Source organism: Delphinus delphis, chromosome 15, assembly GCF_949987515.2.
Source record: "Delphinus delphis chromosome 15, mDelDel1.2, whole genome shotgun sequence".
NCBI lineage: Eukaryota > Metazoa > Chordata > Mammalia > Artiodactyla > Delphinidae > Delphinus > Delphinus delphis.
Genome location: NC_082697.1, coordinates 25,927,348 through 25,954,162, shown reverse-complemented (window position 1 = coordinate 25,954,162; position 26,815 = coordinate 25,927,348). Strand labels below are relative to the sequence as shown.

The 26,815-nt window shown below is 42.9% G+C and overlaps 1 protein-coding gene and 1 long non-coding RNA gene across 3 annotated transcripts in view; one reads left to right on the top strand and one right to left on the bottom strand.

Moving 5' to 3' along the window:
- Positions 1–525: 525 nt before the first annotated feature.
- Positions 526–5,883, bottom strand: LOC132438549 (uncharacterized). Its single transcript, XR_009522205.1, has 3 exons — positions 5,748–5,883; positions 3,219–3,298; positions 526–627 (listed from the first exon to the last, which is right to left on the bottom strand). It is a non-coding gene; the product is annotated as an uncharacterized lncRNA (long non-coding RNA).
- A 572-nt stretch (positions 5,884–6,455) lies between these two features.
- Positions 6,456–26,815, top strand: part of ASXL1 (ASXL transcriptional regulator 1) — a 67,625-nt gene continuing 47,265 nt past the window's right edge. Inside the window, exons 1-4 of one of the 2 annotated variants that reach the window (XM_060031066.1) lie at positions 6,456–6,548; positions 12,386–12,468; positions 13,442–13,444; positions 14,811–14,919. In XM_060031066.1, the coding sequence (XP_059887049.1) occupies positions 6,492–6,548; positions 12,386–12,468; positions 13,442–13,444; positions 14,811–14,919 (252 nt within the window). In that variant the 5' untranslated portion in view covers positions 6,456–6,491. Of the gene's footprint in view, positions 6,549–12,385; positions 12,469–12,564; positions 13,574–14,810; positions 14,920–26,815 lie in introns of those variants that run through there. The other variant, XM_060031065.2, reaches the window with a different exon arrangement.

The window sequence follows — 26,815 nt, the reverse complement described above, 5'->3', positions numbered from 1 at the left end:
GGATTACTTAGCTTAGAGCAGTGGTTCTGAACCTAGGGCTCCGGGATCATAGGAGCAAGGTGAAAAAGAGTGTGAGGTATGTGCAAAGTTAGGTTACTTGGGTGTCAATCCTGGCTCTGGCATATGGTAGCTCCACAAGTTGGGACAAGTGGTTTTATTTCTCTGAGACTTTGAGAAAAGGGGGAGTACTACTGTTACTAGCATTACTATATTGGCTTCAGAGGGTCTGGGCACACCCTGAAATGCTCTAAAGAATTTTGTATAAATAGGTGTAAGTAAAGTTTGTCCAGAAAGAGGGTCCCTTGATTTTCAGCAGCTTTCACAGAATGTACAAACTAAGCAGAAGGGAGGCACTGTCTTTCTCAGTTGTCTAGTGCTGTGTAACAGATTACCTGAGAACTTAGTGACTTAAAACAGTAAACATTATCTCACACGGTTCCCAGGAGCAGCATATTTGGGTGATTCTGGCTCTGGATCTCTTATGAGGTTGATCTCTCAAGATGGTAGCCAGGGCTGAAGTCATCTGAAAGCTTGTCTGGGGCTACTGGCCGTGTAGACCTCACCTCTCCATATGGCTGCTTGAGTGTCCTCACGACAGGGTGCCTGGCCTCCCCCAGAGCCTGTGATCTAAGAGAACAAGGCAGTGTCTTTTATGACCTAGCCCCAGAAGCCACACATGGTCATTTGCAAAACATCCTATTGGTTCCATAGTTCAGCCCTATTCAAAGTGGGAGGGGACTAAAAAGGATATGAATGTCAGGGCTGGGAATCATGGGGGGGGGGGCGGGGGGGCATTTTGGAGGCTGGCTACCACAGTGCCTTAGAAGGAATTTGGAATGAGGAGTTTTAAGTTTAAATCTCGACTCCAACAACAACTAATTGTGTGATCTTGGGGAAAGCTCCTTTGCTTTACTGGCCCTGCCAATTTTCTTACTCAGCTCACATGGTGGGTTGTGATATTCAAGAGTTAAAGCCTGTGAAAGCCATTTATTCAAACCCTCAACTTCACATTCAGTTATTAGCAATCATTAAAGAGGAGGGGGAACAAAAGCCACTTGAGGCAGTGTGTAAGTTAATGTTTTCAGTATAAAAAATTGAAAATGAAGAAACAACCCAATTTCATCAAATTAGCACCACTCTTAAAATTTTGGTGTTTAAATGCACTTTAAAGTTTCTTTTCCTTCTTCACAGAGAAGGAATAGAGGAAATGTCTTAAATTGAGATGAGAAAGATTTATGGGAGATGAGAAAGATTTATGGTAGATGAGTACATTTCTTTAGTATTAAGAGATATTGAAAATTGGGATGGGCTCCTTAATGGGGTCCTGAAATCTCCACGTGAAAACCTTAAAGAATCAGGCAGAGGGCTTTTATTATCTATACTTTTAGTAAAAACTAGCTCAGGTCATCCTTTGAGGCCATTTGGGAGGGGACACCACAAATCTTTTTTTTTTTTTTTTTTTTTGCGGTACACGGGCCTCTCACTGTTGTGGCCTCTCCCGTTGCGGAGCACAGGCTCCGGACACGCAGGCTCAGTGGCCATGGCTCACGGGCCCATCTTCCCAGACCGGGGCACGAACCCGTGTCCCCTGCATCGGCAGGCGGACTCTCAACCACTGCGCCACCCGGGAAGCCCCCCACAAATCTTCTTAAGTAAAATGAAAAGAAGTATTATTAAAGGTGTTCTCATACTGTTAAGCATTAAAATCTTTATTTTTTTCATCATATTCAAATGAGTATGAGTAGCACATACTCATTCTAGAAGATTTGGAAACTACAGACAAGTGTAAAGAAGTGAAAAACATTATATCTGCCACAATCTAAGCACTTTGTTTTGTGGTTTAGATGAAAAATAATTTTTTTCAATTAAAATAATGTGGGCTTCCCTGGTGGCGCAGTGGTTGAGAGTCCGCCTGCCGATGCAGGGGACACGGGTTCGTGCCCCGGTCCGGGAAGATCCCACATGCCGCGGAGCGGCTGGGCCCGTGAGCCGTGGCCGCTGAGCCTGCGCGTCCGGAGCCTGTGCTCCACAAGGGGAGAGACCACAACAGTGAGAGGCCCGCGTACCACACACACACACAAAAAAGTAATACTTTGTAGGAAACACCCTCCCCCCAAATTGGCTGTAGTCTCACAAGCCAGAAGTAACCATTATTAACATTTTGGTGGCGTAAAATGGGATTTAAACACGTTTTCAGCCTCATGGGAGACTGAAAAAACAGGAATGGATTTAAGTGATGGTGAATGGCAGGTAAGCTGAGTTAGGGCTGCCCATCACGTGGGCAGATTCTGTGCCTAATGACCACAGTGAGGTGAGGAGGTCTCCATCTCTAAGCATCTTTACAACTTGCATAGGTCTGTTTGGGTGAATCATGCCTCACTGTTTACCAATTCTGCCTGGGCAGGTTCCAAATACTGGATAGGGCTTATTCCATGGGAAATTTGTAGTTAGGGACTTTGTCCAATAAAGTAATTATTGAGTAAGGTCATCCAGATTGAGTGCCTACCATGTGCCAAGACTGTGCCAGATGTTGGGGGTGTGATAATGACCTCAAAAAGATGCTAACAAGAGCAGACATTAGACCAGAAATGATACAAGGAAATGAGATGTGGGAGGTACCAGGAGAGGTGCACATTTGTGGATCATCTGCTATGCTGGAAGTTTAGCAGATGTGATCTCACTGGGACCTGAGGGAGGTAATTTGACCTCTCTGAACCTCAACTTCATTTGAAAATGGGGACAGAGTCACTGGGAGAGAACATTCGTTAGTGTGGCAAACTCTGTTTCAGGGTTCACTGAAGGTTCACTGAAGTATAAAAATGAGACACTTTTTACACTTCAGACTCTAAACCTTCTCGGTGGCAAAGACAGCTGGCCTTTAGTGAGTCTACTGTGTTCAAGGTGTTTCACAAAGGTCCCATTTAATCCCAATTCCACCTTTTGAGTTTATGTACCCCATTGTCTAAATTGATGGCTCTGAGTCAATGGGAGTTTTCATAACTTGACCAAGACCACACAGCTGGAGAATGACTGCAAGAAGATTTAAACCCAGGCCTGCTGAAGTCCAAAGCCAGTGGCAATACATTATCTCATAGTGAGGTTCCAGGGGTGTATGTGTCCTTTTGGAAATGCTTGGGTCTGCTGGTGGTGTGTTTGTTATTCAGATTCCTGAATGTGTGCTTTGCTCGTAACTGTGCAGTTTGAAAACACTGACTCACCCCCAAACAGGGCAGGGTTGGATATCAGTCCCGTTTATCTTATACTGTCCTGTGGCACCTGTGTTGACTTCAAAGAAATTCTGTAATAAAAGCACTGTGATTAAAAACAGAAAAACACACACCAAAAAAAGGTATAGGTTTGTTTTTGGTGCTTGTGACAAGAGAATACACTCATGAGTGTCATTAACTTAAAAAATGACAGCTATTTAAGGTTTAGTGACTAAAGCCAATTTTCTAACACACATCTTGTATAGTCTTCTGAACATACTCTTTTCCCACTTAACTATGATGTTGTCATTAGTTTCCGTTTGATCCTGCAAGGGCAGAGACCTTGAACATTCACATCTGGATTCCCCCATGGCTTGACCCAACTGACAGCCAGGCAGAATTGACCGAAAAACTTACAGGCGTTTCCACGGTGCCTGCCTACATTAGCTTTCTTTTGCTACTGTAAAAAGTTACCAGATTTAGTGGCTTAAAACCTTCTGTCTCACACTTTCTATGGGTCAGAAGTCTGGACTGTGTGGCTTAGCTGGTTCTTGGATACAGCTAAAATCAAGGTGTTAGTAGGACTGGACTCCTCTCTGCAGATTCCAGGGTTGGGGTGGGGAGAACCTGCTTCCAAGCTCAGTCAGGTTGTGAAAGCTCAGTCCCATGAGGCCGCAGGACTGAGGTCCCATTACTTGCTGACAGGGCTTGTTCTCAGCTTCTAAAGGCTGCCTACGTTCCCTGGCTCATGGCCCCTTCATCAACAGTGGGTTGAGTTCCTCTCAAGCTTCGAATCGGATTCTTCTCCTGCCTCTTCTCTCCAAAGCATCTCTTTTGCATTCCTCTTCTGCTTTTTAAGGGTCCATGTGATTACACTGGGTCCACCCTGATAATCCAGGATAATCTCCCTATTTTATGGTCCTTAATTCCATCTGCAATGTCCCTTTTGCCATGGAATGTAACATATTCACAGGTTCCAGGGACTAGGGCATAGATAGTTTTAATTTTTTGGGGGGGAGGGGGCGAGGAGGACGTTATTCTGCCAACCACAGTGCCTGTACTAAACATGTAAATTTTAGAATTAATCTTCTCTAGTTGACTCCTTGGAGGTCAGAGGGGGATGAAGCTACTCAAGAAGAAAACATTTGAAACAAGCCAAATGACTTGTCAAAGGTCACTGCGTCTGCTGTAGATTAAACCACCATCACCACCACCACCCCTTTGTGAAAAATCAGGTCAAACAATTTTTTGGTCGTGGAGGTGGGGTTCTTCCTTTCCCCCTATTGGGGTGAAGTTAGAAGCGGACAGAAGATTTAAAAAACATGCCTATTTCACCTTCTACAGTCTATTCACTTTGCAGGGTTTTGTTTATTGGATGTGCAAGTCTTCTGTGTGACGAGTGTTAGAAGCAGGAGCACTGAACTCCATGATGTTAGGCTTTGGCAGCACGTGTTGATCTTCCCTAAGCACTGCGCTAACACCAGTGAGTGGAGGGTATGCTTCCTCACCCTGGGATAACTTTCAAATGTGGCCATTGACCCTTCCTCCCTAATTTTAAAGAAATGGCCACTATCCAGTTTAGGACTGATTCTAGGAATGTTTCTGGACGTTGACTGGTTCAACAAATAGGCACAGAAAACCTGTGTGTTGGGTACTCTGAACATCATTTCATTTCATGCTCTGCAACCAAGGCTCAGAGAGGGTAAGTACGGTGCCCACTGCCCCTCAGCTGGTACCAATTATTAAACACTTGCTATATGTCAGGAGCCAAATTATATGGACCTAATGTCATGGTCCCCCTTCACACCCTCTTCCAACCTGCCAGGTGTTTTATGTTGATTTTAATCTCAATAATGCTGTGAGGTATTAGGCTGGTAGCCATGGAGTGGCTTAGCCAGAATTCCGGTCTAGGTCCGTTTGACTCCAGGTTCTGTGTTCCCTTCAGGATATTGCCTCTAAAAAGGCCTCAGGTGCATTCTGGTAAGTATGTCCCCAAAGTCCAAGTTCTTCACACAACCCGTAATCGTATCACCAAGTTCACCAGGTGGCATGAACGCTGTAGGCTGCGTGTGCAGCTTCTGCAAATAAAGCTTCTGCAAACACATAGCGGCATGAAAGCACAGGAGGAAATGGAGAACTGTCTAGGTTCATCAATCGTGAAATAACCGTTTTACTGGTATGAGTATCTTTTTGTCTCATTATTATGCGGCAGTGAGTCATTTAGGGGAGGACCAAAAGGGAAAGTCCTGTCTCTTGTTACCTACAAGAAGTGTCAGTGAAAACCGCTCAGGCGGAGAGAGGCACAAAGTGGGCGCTGGAAGTCGAGCTACCACTTCTCGATCCCCCCCGCTTTACCCGCGTGGCGGCCCCAAGGCGAGAAGCGCCGAAGGGGTTAAACACAGCTCACGGTAGTGGGGCACAGGGCCACCGCCCCTTCCCAGCATCGCCTCCCAGAATGCCTCAGGCCCCCAGCCAGTTCCCGCACCTCGCGAGACTCCGCCCAGCCCCTTTCCCGAACGACTGTCCGGCCCCCTTCCTTACCGAGCTCTGCGCGGGGCAGAGGAAGGGAGGGGAGGGCGGAAAAGACGGGCCGCGGGGCACGCTGGGAAGTGTGGTCCAAGAGTTTCACTCAGCCATATTCTTCCGGAGCGGGGGAGGCCAGAGAGGCAGCCGGGACTACGACTCCCAGCCGCCCTTTCGGTTTGTTTTTGTTCAAAAAAAAAAAACCCCACACTCCCCCTCCTCACTCTTCACACACACTCACACACACCCACGGCAGACACGCACACACCCGGGCGCCGAAGGGAAAGCCGCGTCTCGCTTTCCCGCCCCGCCGCCAGTCCGGTCTTGGCCTCGCAGTAGAGCGGGAAAGCGGAGGCCGGAGCCGTGACCTCTGACCCCGTGGTTATGCGGAGCCGCCGCATTCCTTAGCGATCGCGGGGCTACCTCCTTCTCCTTCGCCGCTGCCGCCGCCGCCGCCGCCGCCGCCGCCGCCGCCGCGGGCGACTGACGCAGCGCGGGCGCGTGGAGCCGCCACCCCTCCCCCACCGCCGCCCTCGCGCCGGGTCTAGCGCCAGCCGGTCCCCGCGCGCCCGCCCCCTCTCCCCGGCCGCACCCGAGTTCTCGCGCGCCGCCGCCGCCACGCGCCCCCCGCCGCCGCCGCCGCCGCCGCCGCCGCCGCCGCCGCCCCGCGCCGCCGTCGCCGCCGCCGCCGCCGCCGCCCCCCCAGCCCACCCCGCCCGGAGGTCCCGCGTGGAGCCGCCGCCGCCGCCGGGGAGGAGGAGGATGAAGGACAAACAGAAGAGGAAGAAGGAGCGCACGTGGGCAGAGGCCGCGCGCCTGGTGAGGCGGGCCGCCGAGGGGGGCTCGATGGGGGGCGTGGGGGGTTGGCTTGCCGAGCACCCCCCACTGGGAGGGGGGAGGGGCGAAGCCCTGCCCACTGTAGGAGGGGGCGGGCCACCCTTTCTACTGGAAAGGGACAATCCCCCAAGGCGTTGGGTGGGGAGAGGTCCCCCGCCGGGTCGGAGGTGGCGCCTTTTTCTGCACGTCCCCCCTCTAAATTCCTGCGGAGGGGTCGAGCTGGCAAGCCGGCTCCTCCCCCTCCGGGCGGCGGGGCCCCCGCCTCCCCTCCCCCACTATTTGGCAGCTTCTAGGGGGTCTGGGGAAGCTTCGTTTATGCACTCGGGGGAGTTAGGTTTCCGGGAAGGGTCGGAAGCTCCTCCCTCGCTTCCTGGTGGGCAATGGGGTGGTGCGTTTGACTCCAGGGGTTGGAAAGAGCCCCCAGTTTCAAGGACGCGAGTGGCATTTTGAGCTTTCGCAATCTAAACCAGGTGTGTGGAGGGAAGCAAATGCTTACTCCCAGCTTGAACCCTGAGCCTTGGTTCTCAAACTTTAGTGTCCTGTGGGGACACCTGGGGAGGTTGTTAAGAATGCTCATCCTAGGGCCCTACTTAAGACCTACGGAGTCTGAGATTCTGGAGTAGAGCTTGAATATCTTCATTTTAACCAGCTTCTCGGGTTGGTTGTAAAGCAGGTGGCCCACGTACCACACTTCTGAGATTCTGCTGACCGGACTTCACAAGCTAGACTGGAAACAGGCACTCTGCAGAGAACTAACTACACTTTGCAAAGAATGTATGCGTGTGTTCTCTCTTCCTTAGTGTCCTGGTGCATGTATACATGAAGTGTTGGGCAAAGACCAAGTGTCTCTGAAGATAATGCTCACTGAGGACTTAGCAAAGGAGAGAGTAATTTGAGTATTTGAAGCTGCCTTGTAATGGGGGTTGTGAATTTTCTGTTCTCAAAGTGTCAGAGGACTTGCAAGTGAAATATCTTCCTTTTGGATTTGCACCCACAAAGCTAAGACACTTTGAGACATGTTCTTATAAAATCTTGCTGATGACAGTAGTAACAGGTTATGCTTGTCTCAGAGATGTCACTTCCTCATAACTGTCACAAAGCAGGGTTATAGTGCAGATAGTATACTAGTCTCTTGACACCCTGTAGTTTATATGTAATTGCTGTAATTCACTTTTAATGATGAATGAAGCTCAACCTTCTAATCTTTCATTTTATTGGGAAGTAGGGTTCCTGCCTCAAAGGTGTTGTGCAAAAAAAGACAAATATGTGTTGGAGGTTTTTACAAATCTTTGGTACACCTTTTTCGTTCTTGGAGCCTGTAAAACTCAGTTATTGACTTAAAAGAACTAACTCTGTTTGGTTTATAGGGGAAATTAAACTGGTGTACCTGATCCCCTTCCTCAGGCATTTGTTGCCCAAGAAACAGAAGTAGCAATTAGTTTGTATGCTGAAGTTTTGTGCTTCAGTTAATTTGTTTTGGTTTGGCATATGAAATTTGCAGATTTTGAAGTACCTAAATACTTTTTTCAGGTTCAGTCAGATTTGGAAGCTTTGTTCAGCTTTCAGGATCTCTTGGTAGTTTCAGGATTTCTCCATTGTTGCTTTACCTGAAGGAGAGTAGAGGAGAGCCAAAAGGACATGCTCTCTTTCTCCTGGAGGTTGAGTCTGTTTATTGAAATTCTCCTCTGAGTTTCTGTTCTGCAGGTGTTTATGACTCTGGGCACCAACAGGAAATTTGCTTGCCAGAGTTTTACTTGTTAGAGGTAGGTGAAAGTACCTTTAAATCCTGTGTTATTTATGTCTTGACAGAATTCTAAAGTCTGCTCGTCTCAAAGCTTTGTTGGCTCTTCCTAGTTGAAAGTCTCTAGGAATTTGGGGTCCACTCTTAAGCCTCTTTAGGCTCTTGAATTCACGGTGATCTGCACTCCAGTATCTAAGTTGCTATTTCTGTTTTATCATTGGCTCAACTCATGCTAGATTATCCCAGTAAGTTCTTTCTCTTCTTTTACTTCTATGGTTCTTCATTAAAAAATAGTAAGTCCTACTTGGAATTACTTCTGGTGCTCTTAAACACATGAAAGATGACTTGTGGGTATATGGTGTGTAGTTTTGCCTGTCTTTTATTGTTTTTTGTTTAGAATTTTCTGTCCCTTTGGATGGGACTAGTTGGTGAGCGAGGGGGAACTTTTAGAGTTCTCTCCTCATTTGGGGAAAAAAAAATTGTTGTAACAAACCAAGTGCTGGAGAGTTTGTGAGGCTTAACACTGGCTAGAGAAAACCTTGACTCCAGTGAGCTATAATGATAGGGCAGGAGATTAGATCTAATTACTCTTTGGACAGGTGAATTTGGAGTGCTTGCAGTGGCGATCAGATGCACTTGCTTGGGGGCAGTTTCATATTGCTCCCAACCTTGCTCACATTGGTGGCTAAAGTGATACCAGGAGCCCTTTTAAAACTATTTTGGTAGGAAAGAAGAGACTTCTGGACAATTTCAGTAGTGTAGTAAGCCCCAGGAGGTTGATTTTTGCAGCTGTTAATTATGTTGTTGAGAAGTAGATATTCTTCTTTCAAACATTTTGTAGTCTTGTTTTTCCTAGATGTAGGAGGTAGACTTTAGGGGGTTGGGTGGGTGTAAATCCTCCTACTTGTTAGGAACAATTTGTTTGGGAGAAATAGCTGAGTGGATTTCCCTTTAGATTGAATGCCCTTAAATGGATTCTCCCTGGCTTTGAGAAACTCTTCATTGCATGCTTTATCTTTCACTTTGATTCATGACTGACCATTCTTACATCAAACATTTTTTTCCCTTTGAAGTTGGAGAAGAGATACTTTTTTTTTTAAGTATGCTTTAGAAAGACAGACTAGGGATAGAACACTGCTGAATTGTTCTTATACTGAAAGCCGGAGGCATGTACAGTTTTAATAAAAGTGAAAACTTTGTATCTTTTGATGTAACTTCCCTTTAGAGATTTTGTTTCCTCTCTCTTAGATTCTCAGGCTCTTCCTGACTGCTGTTTAAATAATTGGTAGCTAATTTTTCAGTCATGCTTCTTTAAAAAAAAAAAATTACCATACAAAAATTCACTAGCTTAGCTCACAATTAGTATCAAAGAAGTTATATCTGTGGCAGTGAACATTAGTAGCTTGTATTGTGGGTTTGTTCAAGTCAACACTGCTTAACTTGGCACTTAGGTTCTTGGAATACAAAGATGGATAAGGTTTGCCCTTGGGGAACTTATGGTTTTTCTGGGGATGGAGAAGGTCCAGACAGGTGAATAGAATTTCATTACAGCCATGGTCAGTGCCATCATAGATGTATGAATGGTAATAGACATCCTGGTTCCTGCTTATTGTCTAAGCATAATTATGAATAGCTCCTCCTTTTACTCTCAAGTGTCCTTTGGAAGATAAATTAGCAGTGTTGTGCAACTATGGGGCAATGAAAAGAGACATTTGAACTGTCTGGCAGAGAGCAGAGAAGGCTTCCTGGAGGAAGGTGCTTTCCGAACTGAATCTTGAAGGGTGAGTAGGAGTTAGGCCTGTCACAGAGGACGTAAGCAGGAGCTGGTAACAAAAAATAGGAGTGTGTGTGTTTATTTGCAGGGTGGAGAGTGTGGGAACTGGGTAGAACTACACATAGTTATTGGAACATAAAGTTTGTGGAGAGACAGGCAGAGATCAAATTGTGAGGGCCTTGTACGCCAGGCCAGCACACACCTACTTGGTGCCAGGCACTGTAGGCACTCAGTACATTATCTCTAATCTGTACAACAACTCTGAGAGGAAGATCTCAGTATCCTTCCTTCACAAACGAAGGAACCTAGGCTTAGGGTGGGTAGGTAACTTGCCCAAGTTTAGAAGACCAGAATTTGAATTCCTTAGAACCAGGTCTGTCTGGTTCTAAAACCTGTGCTTTTCCAGTGGACTAGTGGTCTCTCTGGAAGCTTCAGCTTTTGCTGTGTATAATTAGGTTTCTGTTGAAGGACTTTAAATTGGGAAAGTGATTAGGGCAGGTTTATTTTGTTGGACTGACTGGGGCTATATAGCAGGGTAAGTTATGCAAAAACGGGGATTTGGTCTTTTTTTACTGGTGAATTTTTAGAATTGTCCCTAGCACAAAGTGAGTATTTCACATATTTGTTGAATGAAGGATGGCAGTGGAGTACGAATGAATTTGAGGAAAGCGGGGCTGGTTGCAGGGATATTAGCAGAAAGGCTATTGTGTCAGATCAGGTCAGAAACTGGTGGTTGGGAACTGGGGGACAGGTGAGAGTGAAGGGTGATGCCTGGGTTTCTGAATTAGGTGATGAGACAGGCTGCCGACCAACGAGAGGAATGTTAGAAGGCGGGGTGGTGGTGGTGGTGGATGAATTAGAGTAGGTGAACATGTGGGACGTCCAGTACAGAACTGAGTATTTGGAGTCTGAAGCTTGGGAAGCAGTCCGCAGTCCAGGCTAGAGGTAGAGATTTGGGAGTTATCAGAATTTTGGTAGTAGTTGAAACTGTGAGAGATGATAATGACACCCAAGGAGAATGTAAAAACTGAACAGAGAGAGGCTAAGAATGGGACCATGGTAGAGGTTTTATTTCAGCAGCTACTCCTCCAAAACTTGCCTTTCTTTAGTGCTCAGGGTTCATGTTCTTCCACAGAGAGAACCTTCACAGCAGTCCTGTGGGACTGTACATTTTACTTGTGACAGAGCAGTACAGTACTTCGTTGTTAGGGTTGTTAAATGACTGCAAGATGTTGGTGTGGTTTGGAGTAACCTCAGCAGCTGCACTGGTAGAGATGGTACAGAGATATTGACAGCCTCTCTTTTTTCCTCCCTGAGAAGAATAACATTTATAAAACAACTCAGCTTTTTCAAGTGAGAGAGCTCTGGTTGCTCACTATGACCTTACTGCCAGGACTTAGTTATAGATGTCGCTAACGTAAGTGGGATGTTCCATTTCTCATTGTTTGCTTGCACCAATCATATAGGATCACAGCATCATGTTGCCAAATGGCAAAATGTACTGTGGCAGTTAACAGAATTGCACAACCCAGTGGCACAAAAGCCATCATTTAAAAAATGTGGGTACTGGGAATTCCCTGGTGGTCCAGTGGTTAGGACTCTGTGTTTTCACTGCCAAGGGCACAGATTCAGTCCCTGTTTGGGGAACTAAGATCCTGCAAGTGTGGCCCCCACCCCAAAAAAAAGATAAAAAATTATGGATACTAATCAAAGTACCTTGGGAAAGAAAATCTAAATGCATTTCTTTTTTTTTTGCGGTACACGGGCCTCTCACTGTTGCAGCCTCTCCCGTTGCGGAGCACAGGCTCCGGATGCACAGGCTCAGCGGCCATGGCTCACGGGCCCAGCCGCTCCGCGGCATGTGGGATCTTCCTGGACCGGGGCACGAACCCGTGTCCCCTGCATTGGCAGGCAGACTCTCAGCCACTGCGCCACCAGGGAAGCCCCTAAATGCATTTCTGTCTTATAATTTATTGCATAGAAAACTATGTATTCTGTGGTTTAGCCGTATTAACAGCATCAAGTTAAGCGGTAATCAAGGTTGCTAAGGCCCCACATATCATAACATGTATGCTAAGAGGTTGTGTGTTTTCAGAATTGAGAATTAGAATATTTCATCTAATTGCAGTCACTTTCAGCAACTAGTTAGATATATGTGTAATTTGGTTTCAGAAGTAATTTTGTCTGTGGAAAGACTAAATTGTCAGCAGCGGTACCTCATAGCAGGATTGTAGCCCATGTTATATAGTGATGGATGTAAATGGAAGTTGCACACTGAAATCAGAACACTTATATTTTCTTCAGGTACTAGAAAACTACTCAGATGCTCCAATGACACCAAAACAGATTCTGCAGGTCATAGAGGCAGAAGGACTAAAGGAAATGAGGTTTGTATGGCTCTTGTTGCTTAATGTCAGGGTTTCACAGGACACGTGTCTTCCTGCACTCAGGCAGTGATATGAGAAAGTCTGCATGTGCATATATGTGTACATACACACACACACACACACACACACACGTCTGGTGGTGGTGTGGAACTATCTCCCATGTTGTGTGTCCTCTGGGTGGAGGGTGGGAATGGCTCAACATTCATTTGTTTTCATCAGAGGTTCAGTGGCTTTCCCTATCCTTGCTCTCCCATAATTTCGACATGGCGCTTGTTTTTTTGTGTAAGGAGTCAGCACATTTTCTCATGTACTCTGTTTTGCAAGTTTCAGTGATAGAGAAGGGACAGACTCTGATAGGCTCCATCGTGTCTAAAACTTCCCTTCTCTCTATACCATATCTTTGAAGTCCTTTGTTTTAGGATCAAAGAAGGGTGGTCTAGTCACCATAAAACCCACTGGCTTTTTTTCCCCCTACTGATTCTAGGCATTCATGATATGAGCATACTAAATTTGGAGGTGACCTTGATTTTCTTATCCTGTGATATATTTTTCCTAGAGAAGCAACAGATTGGAAACACAGAAAGAATTGCAGGCACAAACAAAAATCAGTGCCTGTCCTGAATCCTTTCTCTCCTCACCCCAACCTTTTTTAAAATTAAAATGAAAGACGAGAGCACGGCACAGTTCCTTCTCGGGATTCAGAACAGACAGCATATATTCTGCTGGTTAAGCTTTAGCTGCTTGAAATTGATCTTTTAGGATCGAAAGATCCTCACTTTCCAGTTGTCAGTTCAAACATTCTCTAGCTGACGTTTTGTGGGGAGGGAAGATCAGGATTGTCTAGATACATTCATTTAAATACTACCTATGCACTGTGTAGTGTTATAATTTTTTTTGTTTGTTTGTTTTGTTTTTATGTGCTATTTCCCATCATGCTGCTGTCTGCACTGCTGTTGGACCACTGTGCCTATAGAAGGTAAATTAGTCCCTTTGGGACAGATGGAGTTGAGAACCTAACTTGTTTCTGCTTCTAGCTCTTACAGGAATTATGAAGCAGTCATGGTGGCTCGTGATGAGTGAGCAGCTCTGTGATTTGTAGACAGAGGTATAGTGTGTAGGAGTCACACTGTTTCAAGAAAGACTCTGCCAGCATGCCTTTCCCCACTGTAGCAGAGACATTAGCACACCCACTTGATACTCCAGATTCTGCACAAGGTTTCTTTTAGAGATTGGTTCTTCGTGAAATTTTTTTTTTTTTTTTAGCATCCAGTGTGTTCCAAAGCCGAATAAGTAATAGGGTTTTTTTAATGGCTTTTTTAGACTCAGAATTTATTTTTAACACTCTGCATAAATTAGGGCCTCTAATTCTGAAAAATGCTGAGAGGCTTTACTTGAGATATTTATATTTATTTAACATGCTGGGGAGAGGGAAGAGAAGGTGCACAGGTGAACCCTAGCACTAACATGCTAGCGCCAAACTCAGTTAATATTAATAATGGACATTTGTCTGTATTTTTGATAGCTTTTCTGTTTTAAGATTTAGTAAGTAGTCGCTAACTCACATGAGTTGTCATTGTTTTGCGAGCTACTGTTGTAGCAGGGACCATGATATAACTTAGCATGCTATCTCTTTTTGGTTTAATGTTTGAGCATTATTGGGTACTAAATCCATGTGACTTTCTATATTCAAATTTAAATGATTGCTCCTGGGTAGATATAAAATAAAACCCATCTTTCCCCCCTCCCAACTGAGAAAAAGCAAATGAAATACTGTTCCTTTTGTGTGTTTATTAGAAAATGTTAACTGGAAAAAAAAAGTGTGCTTATTTTCTTGGGACAGCACCAGTGATCCTGTGGTTTTTGTGTTGAAAATGTTATGTGGCAGTTTCTGAGCATGATACGCAGGTTGGAATATAGATGCTAGGAAACTCGGTTTTGTTTTTAATTAACATTAAAATTTAATTTAAATATTTTGGGTAAATAAAAATATTGGGTAATTTTTTTTTCAAAACTCCTGAGTGTACCTGAAAAATCATTGTGTAGTGTTTCTAAATTTCTTGAGAGTTTGGTTCATATTGTCAAAAGGCACTAAAGAATTGTCAGGTATGGAGTGGAGATATCAGATAGCATGTCTTATCCCAGAGCTCTCTGGGTGTGATTTATGTGAATTTCATTTGTTGCTCTTTTGCCACTTTCAAAGTAGAATTCTTGTCATGGGATGTTTTCTTTTATATTTCTTCCTCTTTTTCTTGATTTAAGAGTGAGTTAAAGGGTATTAGAGCTTTGAGTAAGTAGACATATTGATTTGTATGACCACCTTCCATCCTTGTATGTTTTTACAGTGGGACATCCCCTCTTGCATGTCTTAATGCCATGCTACATTCCAATTCAAGAGGAGGAGAGGGGTTATTTTATAAACTACCTGGCCGAATCAGCCTTTTTACACTCAAGGTAAGTAATATAAACTCTACTTTAGTGCAGTGGTTCTTCAGCTTTTAGTGTTCCTAAGAATCACTGGCAGGTCTGGAATGTGGCCCATGAATTTGCATTTCTAATAGGCAGGCAGGTGATGCTGATGCTGTTTTTCTGAAATAGCGCATTGAGGTGTTCTGGTGTGAACAGAGTATTAGGAATTATTTAGTCATATCAGCTATTGTGTCTGTATTCAGTTTTTCCTTGTTTATATCTGCAGATTGTATGCAATAGAGGGATAAGTATGTGTGGGGGTAATTGCAAATGTGCCTTAATTATAGTTTTGTTTGTAATAATATGTGAAGGATAAATTACTGGACAGCCAAGTAAGACCTAGTCTATGGAAAATAACTGAAATGTGAAAATACTTGTGGAAATTCAAAAACTCAGCATTTACCAAGTGACACTAATTACAAAGCAAGAGAACTTAAATCAGGTTCAATTCGTAAGCTTAAATAGAGCTGAAATGAACAAGCTAATTATTTTTCTATGATTTGTGTTATACATCATTTAAACCAGGGATTGGCAGATTTTTTTCTGTAAAGGACCAGAAAATAAATATTGGAGGTTTTGTGGGCCACACTGTCTCTATCGTAACTATTCAACTCTGCCATTGAAGCAGGAAAACAGCCACAGAGAATGCACAAACGAATGGGCATGGGTGTGATCCAATAAGACATTATTTATAAAAAGAAGCAGTGGGCTAGATTTGGCTTGGGGGTGTAGTTTGCTGACTCCTAATTTAGACATAGTTAACCTGTTGATGGTGAGAAACTGAAAATTTGATGCTGATCCTTATAATCTTCCAAAATGTCGTTATAAATTGCAGTAGTCCATAAACAGACTTTTCTCTTTTAGTTTTGTTTTTGATAGACTTGTTTTCTTTAATTAATTAAAAATTAAACACTCGAACAAATACCAACTATATAACCTGTGGTCATAAAACTTGATCGTTAAGTACACATCAGATGTATCTTATGTTCAGATATCTGTGCTGTTCTCTATGTTGTTTTTATTTGTAGTATTTCAGACTTTAAAAGGCAGCATAATGTAATGTCAGAAACTGAGCCTTGGAAGAGTCAGAGCCCTGAATTCAAAATTTAGCTTTGTCACCTGGGACAGATTTAACCCCTTTTTATGGTGGTGTATGCATCTCTGACAGTCAGTCCTTAATAAATGGTACCCTTTATGATATTCCTTTAGGTTCCTTATCCTTAATTGCTTGTTAATGGCATTTTTCTATTATATATTATTAAATATATTGTAATTGTAGGTAATTATGTACAGTTATAGTTGTGTGTATTATATGTGTTACAAATGTGCCTGTTAGTGGAACATTTCTCTTTTAAGAGGGAGAAGAAATACCTATTTCTATGGATACCTTAAGGATAGGAATTGAGTTTCATTTGTCCTTGTAATTTGGCTCTGGGCAGAATTCTTGGCATAGTCCATGTTTAATAAATTTTTTTTAAAATAAATTTATTTACTTATTATTTTGGCTGCATTGGGTCTTCGTTGCTGCATGTGGGCTTTCTCTAGTTGCGGTGAGTGGGGCTACTCTTCGTTGCGGTACGGTGCGCGGGCTTCTCGTTGCAGTGGCTTCTCTTGTTGCGGAGCACGGGCTCTAGGCACATGGGCTTCAGTAGTTGTGGCACGTGGGCTCAGTAGTTGTGGCTTGTGGGTTCTAGAGCGCAGGCTCAGTTGTGGCACACAGGCTTAGTTGCTCCGCAGCATGTGGGATCTTCCTGGACCAGGGCTCGAACCCGTGTCTCCTGCATTGGCAGGCAGATTCTTAACCACTGCGCTACCAGGGAAGTCCCTGGTAGACTTTTAGCTTGGTTGATCATCCGTGCGTGCTATCCGTGCGTGTCTCTTTTAACATTTTGACCTGTTAGAAAGCGATATGTGCAAATGCAACAGAAAGTAAAATGCAGCAGGGAAAGTGAAGGTAGCCCATAAATTCTGCGATTTGTAACCTAAATGATAATTTATATTAATAATATTTGAAAAAATTGGATTAAAATTTCCTTATAGCTTTACTGCTTGTTGTATTCAGTTAATATATTTGCCATGATGGCATTGATACATACAGGCACACCTTATTCTCCACCACTGCCCCCGCCCCTCCCAGGGCTCCTCGAGAGTCTGAAGTATCGATTAGTCTTATTAATTGCCTCATTATCACCACACTATCTTCCAGAAGTTGTGCAGGCATTTACTTTATTGTTATTTGGGAATGGATAAGAAAGGATACCAAAAATCTGAACCAGCTGATTACCATCCTATCCTCATCACCCGAGGACCCAGGTCTGCTGAATAAAGTACAAGATGGTGCATTTTTTCCTTTCTTATCCTCATTTGAAGAAATTTCAAACCTACAGAAAAATTGGAGTACTACACTGAACACCCCACCTATCTTGCTTTCTTCGTAATTGTTACAAGTTTGCCACATTTGCTTTATCCCTCTCTACATATATATGCTTTTTTTCCCAGAACCATTTAAAAGTGTTCAACTAGTACTGGTACTTCACCCTTACGTATCTTAGAATGTATGTCTTAGGAGCAAGGACATTGTCCTACATAACCACAATACCATTGTCATAGTCAAGAAACTTAATGATACAGTAGTATATAATATATAGTCCATATTCAGTTTTTTTCTAGTTCTAAAAATATTCTTTCTTTATTTTTGGCTGCGTTGGGTCTTCGTTGCTGCACGCAGGCTTTCTCTAGTTGTGGCTAGCGGGGGCTACTCTTCGTTGTGGTGCGCGGGCTTCTCATTTTGGTGGCTTCTCTTGTTGTGGCTCATGGGCTCTAGAGTGCAGGCTCAGTAGTTGTGGCTTGCAGGCTCTAGGCACGCAGGCTTCAGTAGTTGTGGCGCGTGGGCTTAGTTCTGCGGCGTGTGGGATCTTCCCGGACCAGGGCTCGAACCCTCGTCCCCTGCATTGGCAGGTGGGTTCTTAACCACTGCACCACCAGAGAAGTCCTGTGGCATTTTTTTGGTCTGTTTCTCATGTGTTAAGGAGAAGCATGTGCAGAATGGCTTGGTATTTTTCTCCCCACTGCCTGGAAATCTCTTCTAGTGGGCCATCAACGTCAGAAACCATGTGGTTTCACTACTTAGTTGAAAATAGGAGTTTTTTCAGTTCTGAATACATTTGTGTGGACTTATCTATGGTTACCAAAGCTTTACTGATAAGCTGGAGTCTTTGGGGGCATGCCACAGGGTTCCTTCTCTGATAAAAGTTGTTCTGGGTAATGCGATGGTACATTTGACACTATATGTAGATGCTTGCATCAGGCCTTAGAATTAGTACTCAGGGATGTGTGGGAGAGGTGAAATCTATCCATGCTTTGAATTCTTGTTTTGAGTTGCTTTTCTTAAGCTTTTCCTGAAGTCAGCTGTCAGTGTCCATCATTGCCTGGTTAGAGGTGGGATTTATATTGTTTTTTACACTTGGAATTTCCCATCCTTGTAAAACCAGTGAGAGCTCCTTTGTAGTGTTCTACATTTTTATGACTGTCATGCTGAACTACTTTGCTTTTGTGACTAGGTGTTTGTGTCATTGATGAGTTTAACCTGGGTTGTGAGTTGTCATTGCAGCACTCACTGTCAGTCATGACTGCAGTCATCTGAACATTGTTCAGTTTTATTGTGGAATGATGCTCAAGTCAAAGTGTCATGGCCATTTGCACTTTATTATACCTTATGTAGTGATAGAGGGCTCAGCCTTAGGGGGGTCCTTTAATTCAACTAACAAGTCCAGTTGAATCTTTTTAGTATGTAGAATATATATTTTTAAAGTATTAAAAGATCTTCTTGGTAAAAAAATAAATGACTACACTTAAAGTATCCATCCATTAAAATTCACTGTTTGCAAATAAAAGAAAAGCAAATGGAGGACGAGAAGGAGGTAATTTTTGCAGTTTCACAATGTTATTTATAGATCTACAATTAAGTTTTTCATATACAACTCCACACTTGCGGTGATTCCAGAACTATTTATATTACCATTAAATACTGAGGAGACTTCCATACAGTCAAATCATAGAGTCTGTCATTTGCGAGGCAGGACCAGAATCCATTTTGATTTTTGATAGGTACGCATCAAGCAAAGTGGGCTTCTAAAAATGCAAGTCATATCATCCACTGTCCTGCGTGGCCCTTGCCTACCTCTTTGATCTCTCCTGGCACCTTCTCCTCGGTCATTATACTTCAGCCACCCTGGCCTTCATTTACTCTGTTTCTCAAAGGCCCCAAACTTGTGTCCACCTCAGAGCCCTTGCACTTGCTAGCCCCTATGTCTGGAAAGCTCTGGGGTAACTTCTTGTCATTTGGTTGTTAGTCCAGAAGTACCTTCTCAGTGAGGCTTTCTCTAACGGTAGTTCCAGTTCCACAACATTATGAGGGTTTTGGTTGTTTCACAGTCCTACCTTGTTTGTTTGGTTACTTGGTTATCATTAGCCTCCCTCCACTTGAATGTCAGTGCAGGGACTTGGTTTTCACTGTATCTCCTGTGTCTGGCAAATAGTACATAATGTAATAAATATTGGCTGAATGGAAAGTAGAAGATAGCATCATCAATATCTTAAGCCAACTAGTTCTCCTTGTAGTCTACCTTTCTTTTATATGTTTTATTATAGAATATGCATATTCTGGGTTATTTTTTCTTCTCAGCAAGGCAACTTCTAAGAACCCTTTTTTTTTTTTCTTGCTCTCTTTAGAGCAATTCTACGTTAATCTGTGAAAGAATCTGCTGACACTAGAAATAAATCTTGGGACTTCCCCAGTGGTCCAGTGGTGAAACTCCACGCTTCCAGTGCAGGGGGCGTGGGTTTGATCCCTAGTTGGGGAACTAAGATCCCACATGCCATGCGTGGTGTGGCAAAAAAGAAAAAAAAGAAAGAAATCTTTCCCAGGCTGTGGCCATAATGTGGTTCTTCTAATTGCTGAAGGCAGAAACTGAGCCATTAGAAACAGTTTGAATGTTTTAGGTATCTTTTAGGTATCATGTTATTCTTTTTAGTTTTGAACTTTGGTCATCATCTTTGTTAGAAAAAAGAATTTCTTTCATATAAAATGGTAGTGACGTTTTTAGATGATGTCTTTTATAGTCTGTGTTAGCTTTATCAAATATATGATCTTTTTAGTGCGTAGAATTCTAGAATTTTAGTGTGGAAGGGGCTCTCAAATCATCCGGTTCATTTGCATTTTGCAGGTAGAAAACTGAACTTCTAACAGATTAGGTTTACCCATGACCGTGTGTCCTTGCAACAAATGCATTTGGCCAAGTTGGGACTAGAACCCACGGCCCTACCTTTTGAGTTTGATTTCTTTTCATTATGCCAATTCAGAATAAAGAGTTTTTCTTCAGGTTTTAGGATCTTTGGTTACTTCATCTTTTTAAAGCGTCTTATGAGTGCCTTGATACTTCTCAGAATGTTAGTTTTATTCTCGTAATGAAAATTCTTATAATTGTTAAGCAAAAGTAGCTTTTCATGTCCTTAGATTTGTACTCTTCAGTTATGGGTGGTTGGTTTGAATTTCTGCCCTCTGCATTAATCATATTGGCATTTCTGATCGTGGTCATTCTTTTCTGTACCAGAGTGAGTGGTATATGGTGGTAGTAAGAGCACTGGAGTCAGCTTGAGGTCTGGGGTCCAGCATAGTGCCTCAGGTCCTATGGAATATCTCCATTTATACTTCTTTGTCTCTAACACTGAGAAGTTGAAATAGATTGGTCATTTAAATACTTCAGGTGTAAAACCTTTCATATCATGAAATGGAGCTGCATGATGTAGATGACTGTGAAACTGCTCTGGTTGAAACAAGCATGAAGACCCCGCTTCTCCATCTGTCGTGGATTCTGCCATCCCTATCCCATTCTCCAAGCACCCAAGGCATCTTTCCCAGACCCAGGAGCTCTGTTGAAAACCCCCTAGAGTGAAAATTCAGTGAAGATCCTTCCTGTGCTCACATTTTAGCATCTAGACTATTTTGTGTGAAAAGTAAGTCGGCCCTGGATATTTTTCTTTCCTGTTCTTTTGTGATGCATTTGGTATTTACTGGAGGCTGACTGTTTTATTACAAACCCTTTCCCACTCTGTACTGCATAGAAGGCCTACTTAGTAGAGCAGTACCATTTACTCTGGTTAGTGGTAGCAGCAGTTTGGTCTTGATGGAGGCTTTGACCCGTCATTTGGTAAAAGTTTCCTTATTGGAGTAATTCTCGAGGGCCGCCTGGATCCACCTTTGAAAAATGGGGTATTCTGTTGTCTGACAGGATATTCAGCAAGCTCAGGGAGAAAAGAGGACTTGATTGTTAATGGAGCCCTGGTTAGACTCTGGTTTGCCTAAGAGGTGAGCAGCCTTTTGTCCCGCTACCTCCAGAAGTTCAAAGCCCTGTAAGAATGAAGTGGTAAATGATAAAGGTCAGGGAACAGAGGTTTGGAAAGCACTACCACTGGAATTATTTTTTATAGCTCAGAGGGGTGGGCAGGATGATAATTTCAAGGTTTCTAAAGCAGTATATATATATTTTAACAAAAAGGTTATAAACATTTTTTAAGTGTTATTTTAAAGCATCAGGGTTCTAGGAAAATGAGGAGCTTGTATGTACTTCAGGCTTCCTTGGGACTGTGTGAAAAAATGCTTAAACTTTTCTGTGGTCAGCCAGTATGAAAACTGCGTTTGATCTCTTCTCAATCCTTCATATCAGACTTTTGGGGAGGGTTGTTTGAGGAACTTGTTTAGTGTCAGAAAGTTGCTTCTTATTCTAGTTTACATAATCTGGTGGAAAAGATGAAACTGATGCTTAATCGAGTGCTAACTATATTCCAGACAGGCATCGTACTGCTCACGTTGGTCTCTTGAAACATAAATGTGTTTCCTACTCCTGTACTAATGGGGGAAACAGCCTGAGAGAGTTTAAGTAAATGGTATGAAGTCATGTTTTTGGTTATTTGAGAGGTTGGTATTTAACAGACGGAGGACAGGTCAGGATATTCTAAGTTTCTCCCGAATGAGTTGGCTCTCAAATATGTGAGATGCATACTCAAGGTTCTGAAAGAATGACTTCAAATTCTTTGTGCATCATGAGGCAGGAGAAGAACAGGGAGCCAAAAAAGATGTCTATTTTCTTCTGGAAGATGCTGTCTTCTTCGATTCAGTTGTACTAGATGGGCTTTGAAATGTGTGCTTTTCCAGTCAGGTAATCCTTTTGTTTTAGTTTTCTCTTTGGCTCTTTATGCCAGCTTTTCTTTGGTAAATTAACTCCTGGCAATTTTTTTAAAACTCCTTATTTTTTTTTGGTCTGCATTTCCACTGCCACCTTAGTCTAAGTTATCCTTGTACGCTAGCTACTGAAATAGCTCCTGCCTGGTCTACTTGCTTTCACTTTTGCCTCCTTAGAATCCAGTTTGCTCTTTTGTAATCCACAAAGCAGCCAGAGGGGTTTTTTAAAAAACAATTTGATCATGACACATCTCTATTTGATTCAAGTCTGTGGTTTCCTATGGTGTTTACCAAAAAATCCAAACCTTGCTCAGCCACACTGCCCTTCTTTCAGTTCTTTGAATTCCTTAAGCTCTTTCCAGTTTTAGGGTCTTCTATTTGGAACTCTCTTCTCTCCACTTCTGCCTGGCTCAACTTAATGAGTATCAACTTAAATCTCAGTCCCTTAGAGGAGCCTTCTCTCTAAATTGGGTTTTCCTGTTGTGCCCTGAACTTTACTTCTTTTCACTTACAACTTTATAATTATATAATTATTTGGATGATTGTTTGATGTCTCTCCTGACCAGGTCTTAGGGCAGAGAATCTGTATTATTTTGTTCTGGGCTATATCCTCAGCATCTCTCATAGTAGGTGCTTAAAAATGTTTGTTAGATAAATGCAGTGGAAAAAGCATAGAAGGAGGTTGTTATGACTTGATTGGTAGCAGTTCTCTATGCCAAACAGTAGAATTGGTTCAGAATAGTAATTGTTAGTATTAAAATTGAAACATGTAGTACAGAATGTTTATCAGGATCTCTTTTTCAGGGAATGGAGTGTTTGAAAACCTCCAAAGTGTAAGCTTTGTTTTCTCAAAAGAAAGAAAAAGTAATGTCCAGTGTTGCCTTTGAAATCTAGTGCCGTATTGATTCCTGAGATTCTGTGTTTGCCTGCCTTCTTTTTTCTATTGCCTCTCCCTGAAAACTTTTAGGATCTTATTTCCATGATTATATGCTTTAGTGTGGGTCTTTTTGCACTCCGCATGTCTTACTCAAATGTCTGATGATTTTTGGTTGAGGGCTATTCTTGACTCTTAAATATTAGCGGGAACTTCAGTGTATTGTGGTTTTGTGGCTTCACTTGTCTCCTGCAGCAGTAGGTGCTGGTTGTCACTTAGATGTATGGTACTGGAGTAGGGGTGCCCATCTCCTCCTAATGTAGACTTAGCAATTCCCATGTTCTCAATTCCATACCTCATCCTTGTCTGCCATGTACCTGGTTTAAGTTCTGAGCCTGTCTGGAATTTAGGGGATGAATCTGCTTGGGTCTTTTCAGTATCTCCTAGATTACTGTAATAGCTTCCTAACTGGTCTCCTTACTTTGCTCTTGCCACCCTCCTCAACACTGGAGCCAGGAAATTTTTTTAAAAGCTCATAGAGGGGCTTCCCTGGTGGCGCAGTGGTTGAGAGTCCGCCTGCCGATGCAGGGGACACGGGTTCGTGCCCCGGTCCGGGAAGATCCCACATGCCGCTGAGCGGCTGGGCCCGTGAGCCATGGCCGCTGAGCCTGCGCGTCCGGAGCCTGTGCTCCACAATGGGAGAGACCACAGCAGTGAGAGGCCCGCGTACCGCAAAAAAAAAAAAAAAAGTTCAGTCAGACTGTGTCATTCCTCCCACCCCGCTTCACTCAGGGTAAAGGCCAAAATCCTTAGAGTTGCTTGCAGTGCCCTTTCGCCATCTTCGTCCCACCCTCACTCCCATCTCTCTTCCTCTTACTCTCTCCCCTTGTTCACTCTGCTTGACAAACACAGTGGCTTCTTTGGTGATCCTTTAACATGCAATCGCTATTCGTCTCCAGGATTTTGCCTGTGCTGCTTCAGCTGTCTGCAGTGCTTTTCCCCAAACACCTTCATGCCTCGCTCCCCCACCTCGTTCAAGTCTGTGCTCGAATTGCACCCTGATGCCTCCACACCGCATAGCTCTCCCAGTCCCCCTGTTCCCTGCCTGACGTTTTTTTTCTTGGTATTTATCACTGTGTGATATACCATATTATATATGTTTTGCTTATTGTTATTGTATGTCTCCTTTGACTAGAACTAGTCCTCTAAGGGAGGAGTTTTTAATTTTAGTTAATGCCGTCTCTTCAGCCCCTAGGAAAAAGTAGGTACTCAGTATTTGTGTGAGTAAATGAATCATAGTTTATTTCTTTTAATTTGGTAATATAGTGAATTAGTTCAGTAGAATTTTTTCCAGTGCTCAAGCATCCTTGTATTCCTAGGATAAATGTCACTTTGACATGGTTTTCTTTTAAATAACACATCGTTGGATTTAGAGTATGAATAATTTATTTAGGATTCTTACATCTGTGTTCATAAGTGACCGATCTGATATTTTGATTTCAAACCTTGCCATGTTTTGGTATTAAAACAAGCTGTGCTGTTTTCCCTCCATTGATTTTTGCAGTAGTCTCTTTAAGACAGAGATTATTTGGGTTTTTTTGGTAGAACATGCCTATGAAGGCTACTGGGTGTGATGTGTCTTACTTTGAGAATATGTTGTTTTTAACTTTTAAAAATTGTGAAATATATAAACTATACAAAAGAGAATATATGCAAATTTTGTTATTTTAGATAATAATAACTGAGAAATAAACTGCACACTGTATCCACCAGCCAGCTCAAGAACAGAACATCCTCTGCACTCTTTGAAACCTCTGCGCATATCCCTTTCTCTCGCTGTGGAAGATAACCACTGTTCTAATTTTCATATTAATCATTACCTTGCTTTTATTTCCAGGTTTATCCACATGTGTATATATTGCTGAACATGCTTTAAAAATATCTTTATGTGAATGGAATCACGTTGTATGTATTTTTCTCTCACTTGCTGCTTTGTGCTTATCATTTCTGAGCTTGATGTGTGTTGGTGCATTTAATTGAAATACATCATATTTTCTGCTATATGCTGTCTTATGGTGTGAATATTCCGTGATTTCTTTGTCCATTCTGCTCTTGGTGTGCATTTGGGTTGTTTCTAGTTCTCGCTGTAACAAACACTGCTGCGTTGAATACTCTTGTACGTCTCTTGGCGCATGTGTTCGGTAGCTTCTCTAGGGTGTGTACCTTGCTAGGAATGGGACTGACCAGGAGGTTTTGCACCTAATCATCATGACTAGGTAGTACAGCTGTTTTTCGTATGTAATCGTATGAATTTGTAAAGTAATCGTATGAATTTACATTGCTTTCGTAGTACATGAGAATTCCTGCTGTTCCACAGCCTGAGTATTGTGGGTGTAAATTAGTATCTTTGTTCAGTTTTTTTTTTTTTTTTTTTTTTAAATTTTTTAATTTATTTTAATTTTTTGGCTGTGTTGGGTCTTCGTTCCTGTGCAAGGGTTTTCTCTAGTTGCGGGGAGTGGGGGCCACTCTTCATCGCGGTGCGCGGGCCTCTCACTGTCGCGGCCTCTCTTGTTGAGGAGCACAGGCTCCAGACGCGCAGGCTCAGTAGTTGTGGCTCACGGGCTTAGTTGCTCCGCGGCATGTGGGATCTTCCCAGACCAGGGCTCGAACCCGTGTCCCCTGCATTGGCAGGCGGACTCTCAACCACTGCGCCACCAGGAAAGCCCCGTTTGTTCAGTTTTTAAAATACGGTATCATTTACCTACAGTAAAATTCACCCATTTTGATGTATTAGTGTACAGTGTACTAGTGTACAGCTCTATGAGTTTTTTTAAAAAATTCATTTTTTTTTTTAGTTCACATTTGTGTTGACATTTTATTTGGCATTTTAACAGTGCTATTTAAAGGTATGCCATACGTGTCTTGAATGCAGTTGCTCCAGTAAATGCTTTTGCTAAAACATGCTTCTCCCTCCCCTAAAAATTCAGTTTTATATTTATATACAGTAAAATTCACCCTTTTCCGGTTATAGTCCTTTGAGTTTTTTGTTTTTTGTTTTTTTTTAGTCCTTTGAGTTTTGACAGACACATACAGATGTGTAACTGCCACCATAATTAAGATACAGAACAGTTTCATCACCCCAGAAACTACCCCCTTGCTTTTTTGTAGTCAGTTCCTCTCCCGACCCCAGCTCCTGGCCAGCTATTGATTTGTTTTCTATCCTTGCAGTTATGCCTTTTCCACAATGTCATGTAGATTGATTTATACATTATGTAGCCTTTTGAGTCTGGCTTCCTTCGCTTAGTGTGAGGTATCTGAGATTTAGCTATCTTGTAACGTACAGTATAGTTCCCCCTTACCCGAGGTTTCACTTTCTGCAGTTTCAGTAACTGGTGGTCAACTGCAGTCTGAAAATACTAACTGGAAAATTCCAGAAGTCAACAATTCATAAGTATTAAATTGCACACTGTACTGAGTAGTGTGGTGAAATCTTGAGCCATCCTGTGCTGTCCCGCCTGTGATCACCAACCATCGACATCATCTCCTCCTGGCACCCAACCACTGATGTTGTCATGGCTCAGTGATCTAGGATTACCTGAAGCAGATGATCTTCCTCTTGAAGAAGGTCAATAGTAGCCTAACACTACGTCACAATGCCTACATCATTCACCTCACTTCATCTCATCATGTAGGCTTTTTTCATCTCATATCATCACAATAAGAAGGGTGAGTACAGTATAGTAAGATAATTTTGAGACAGAGACCAC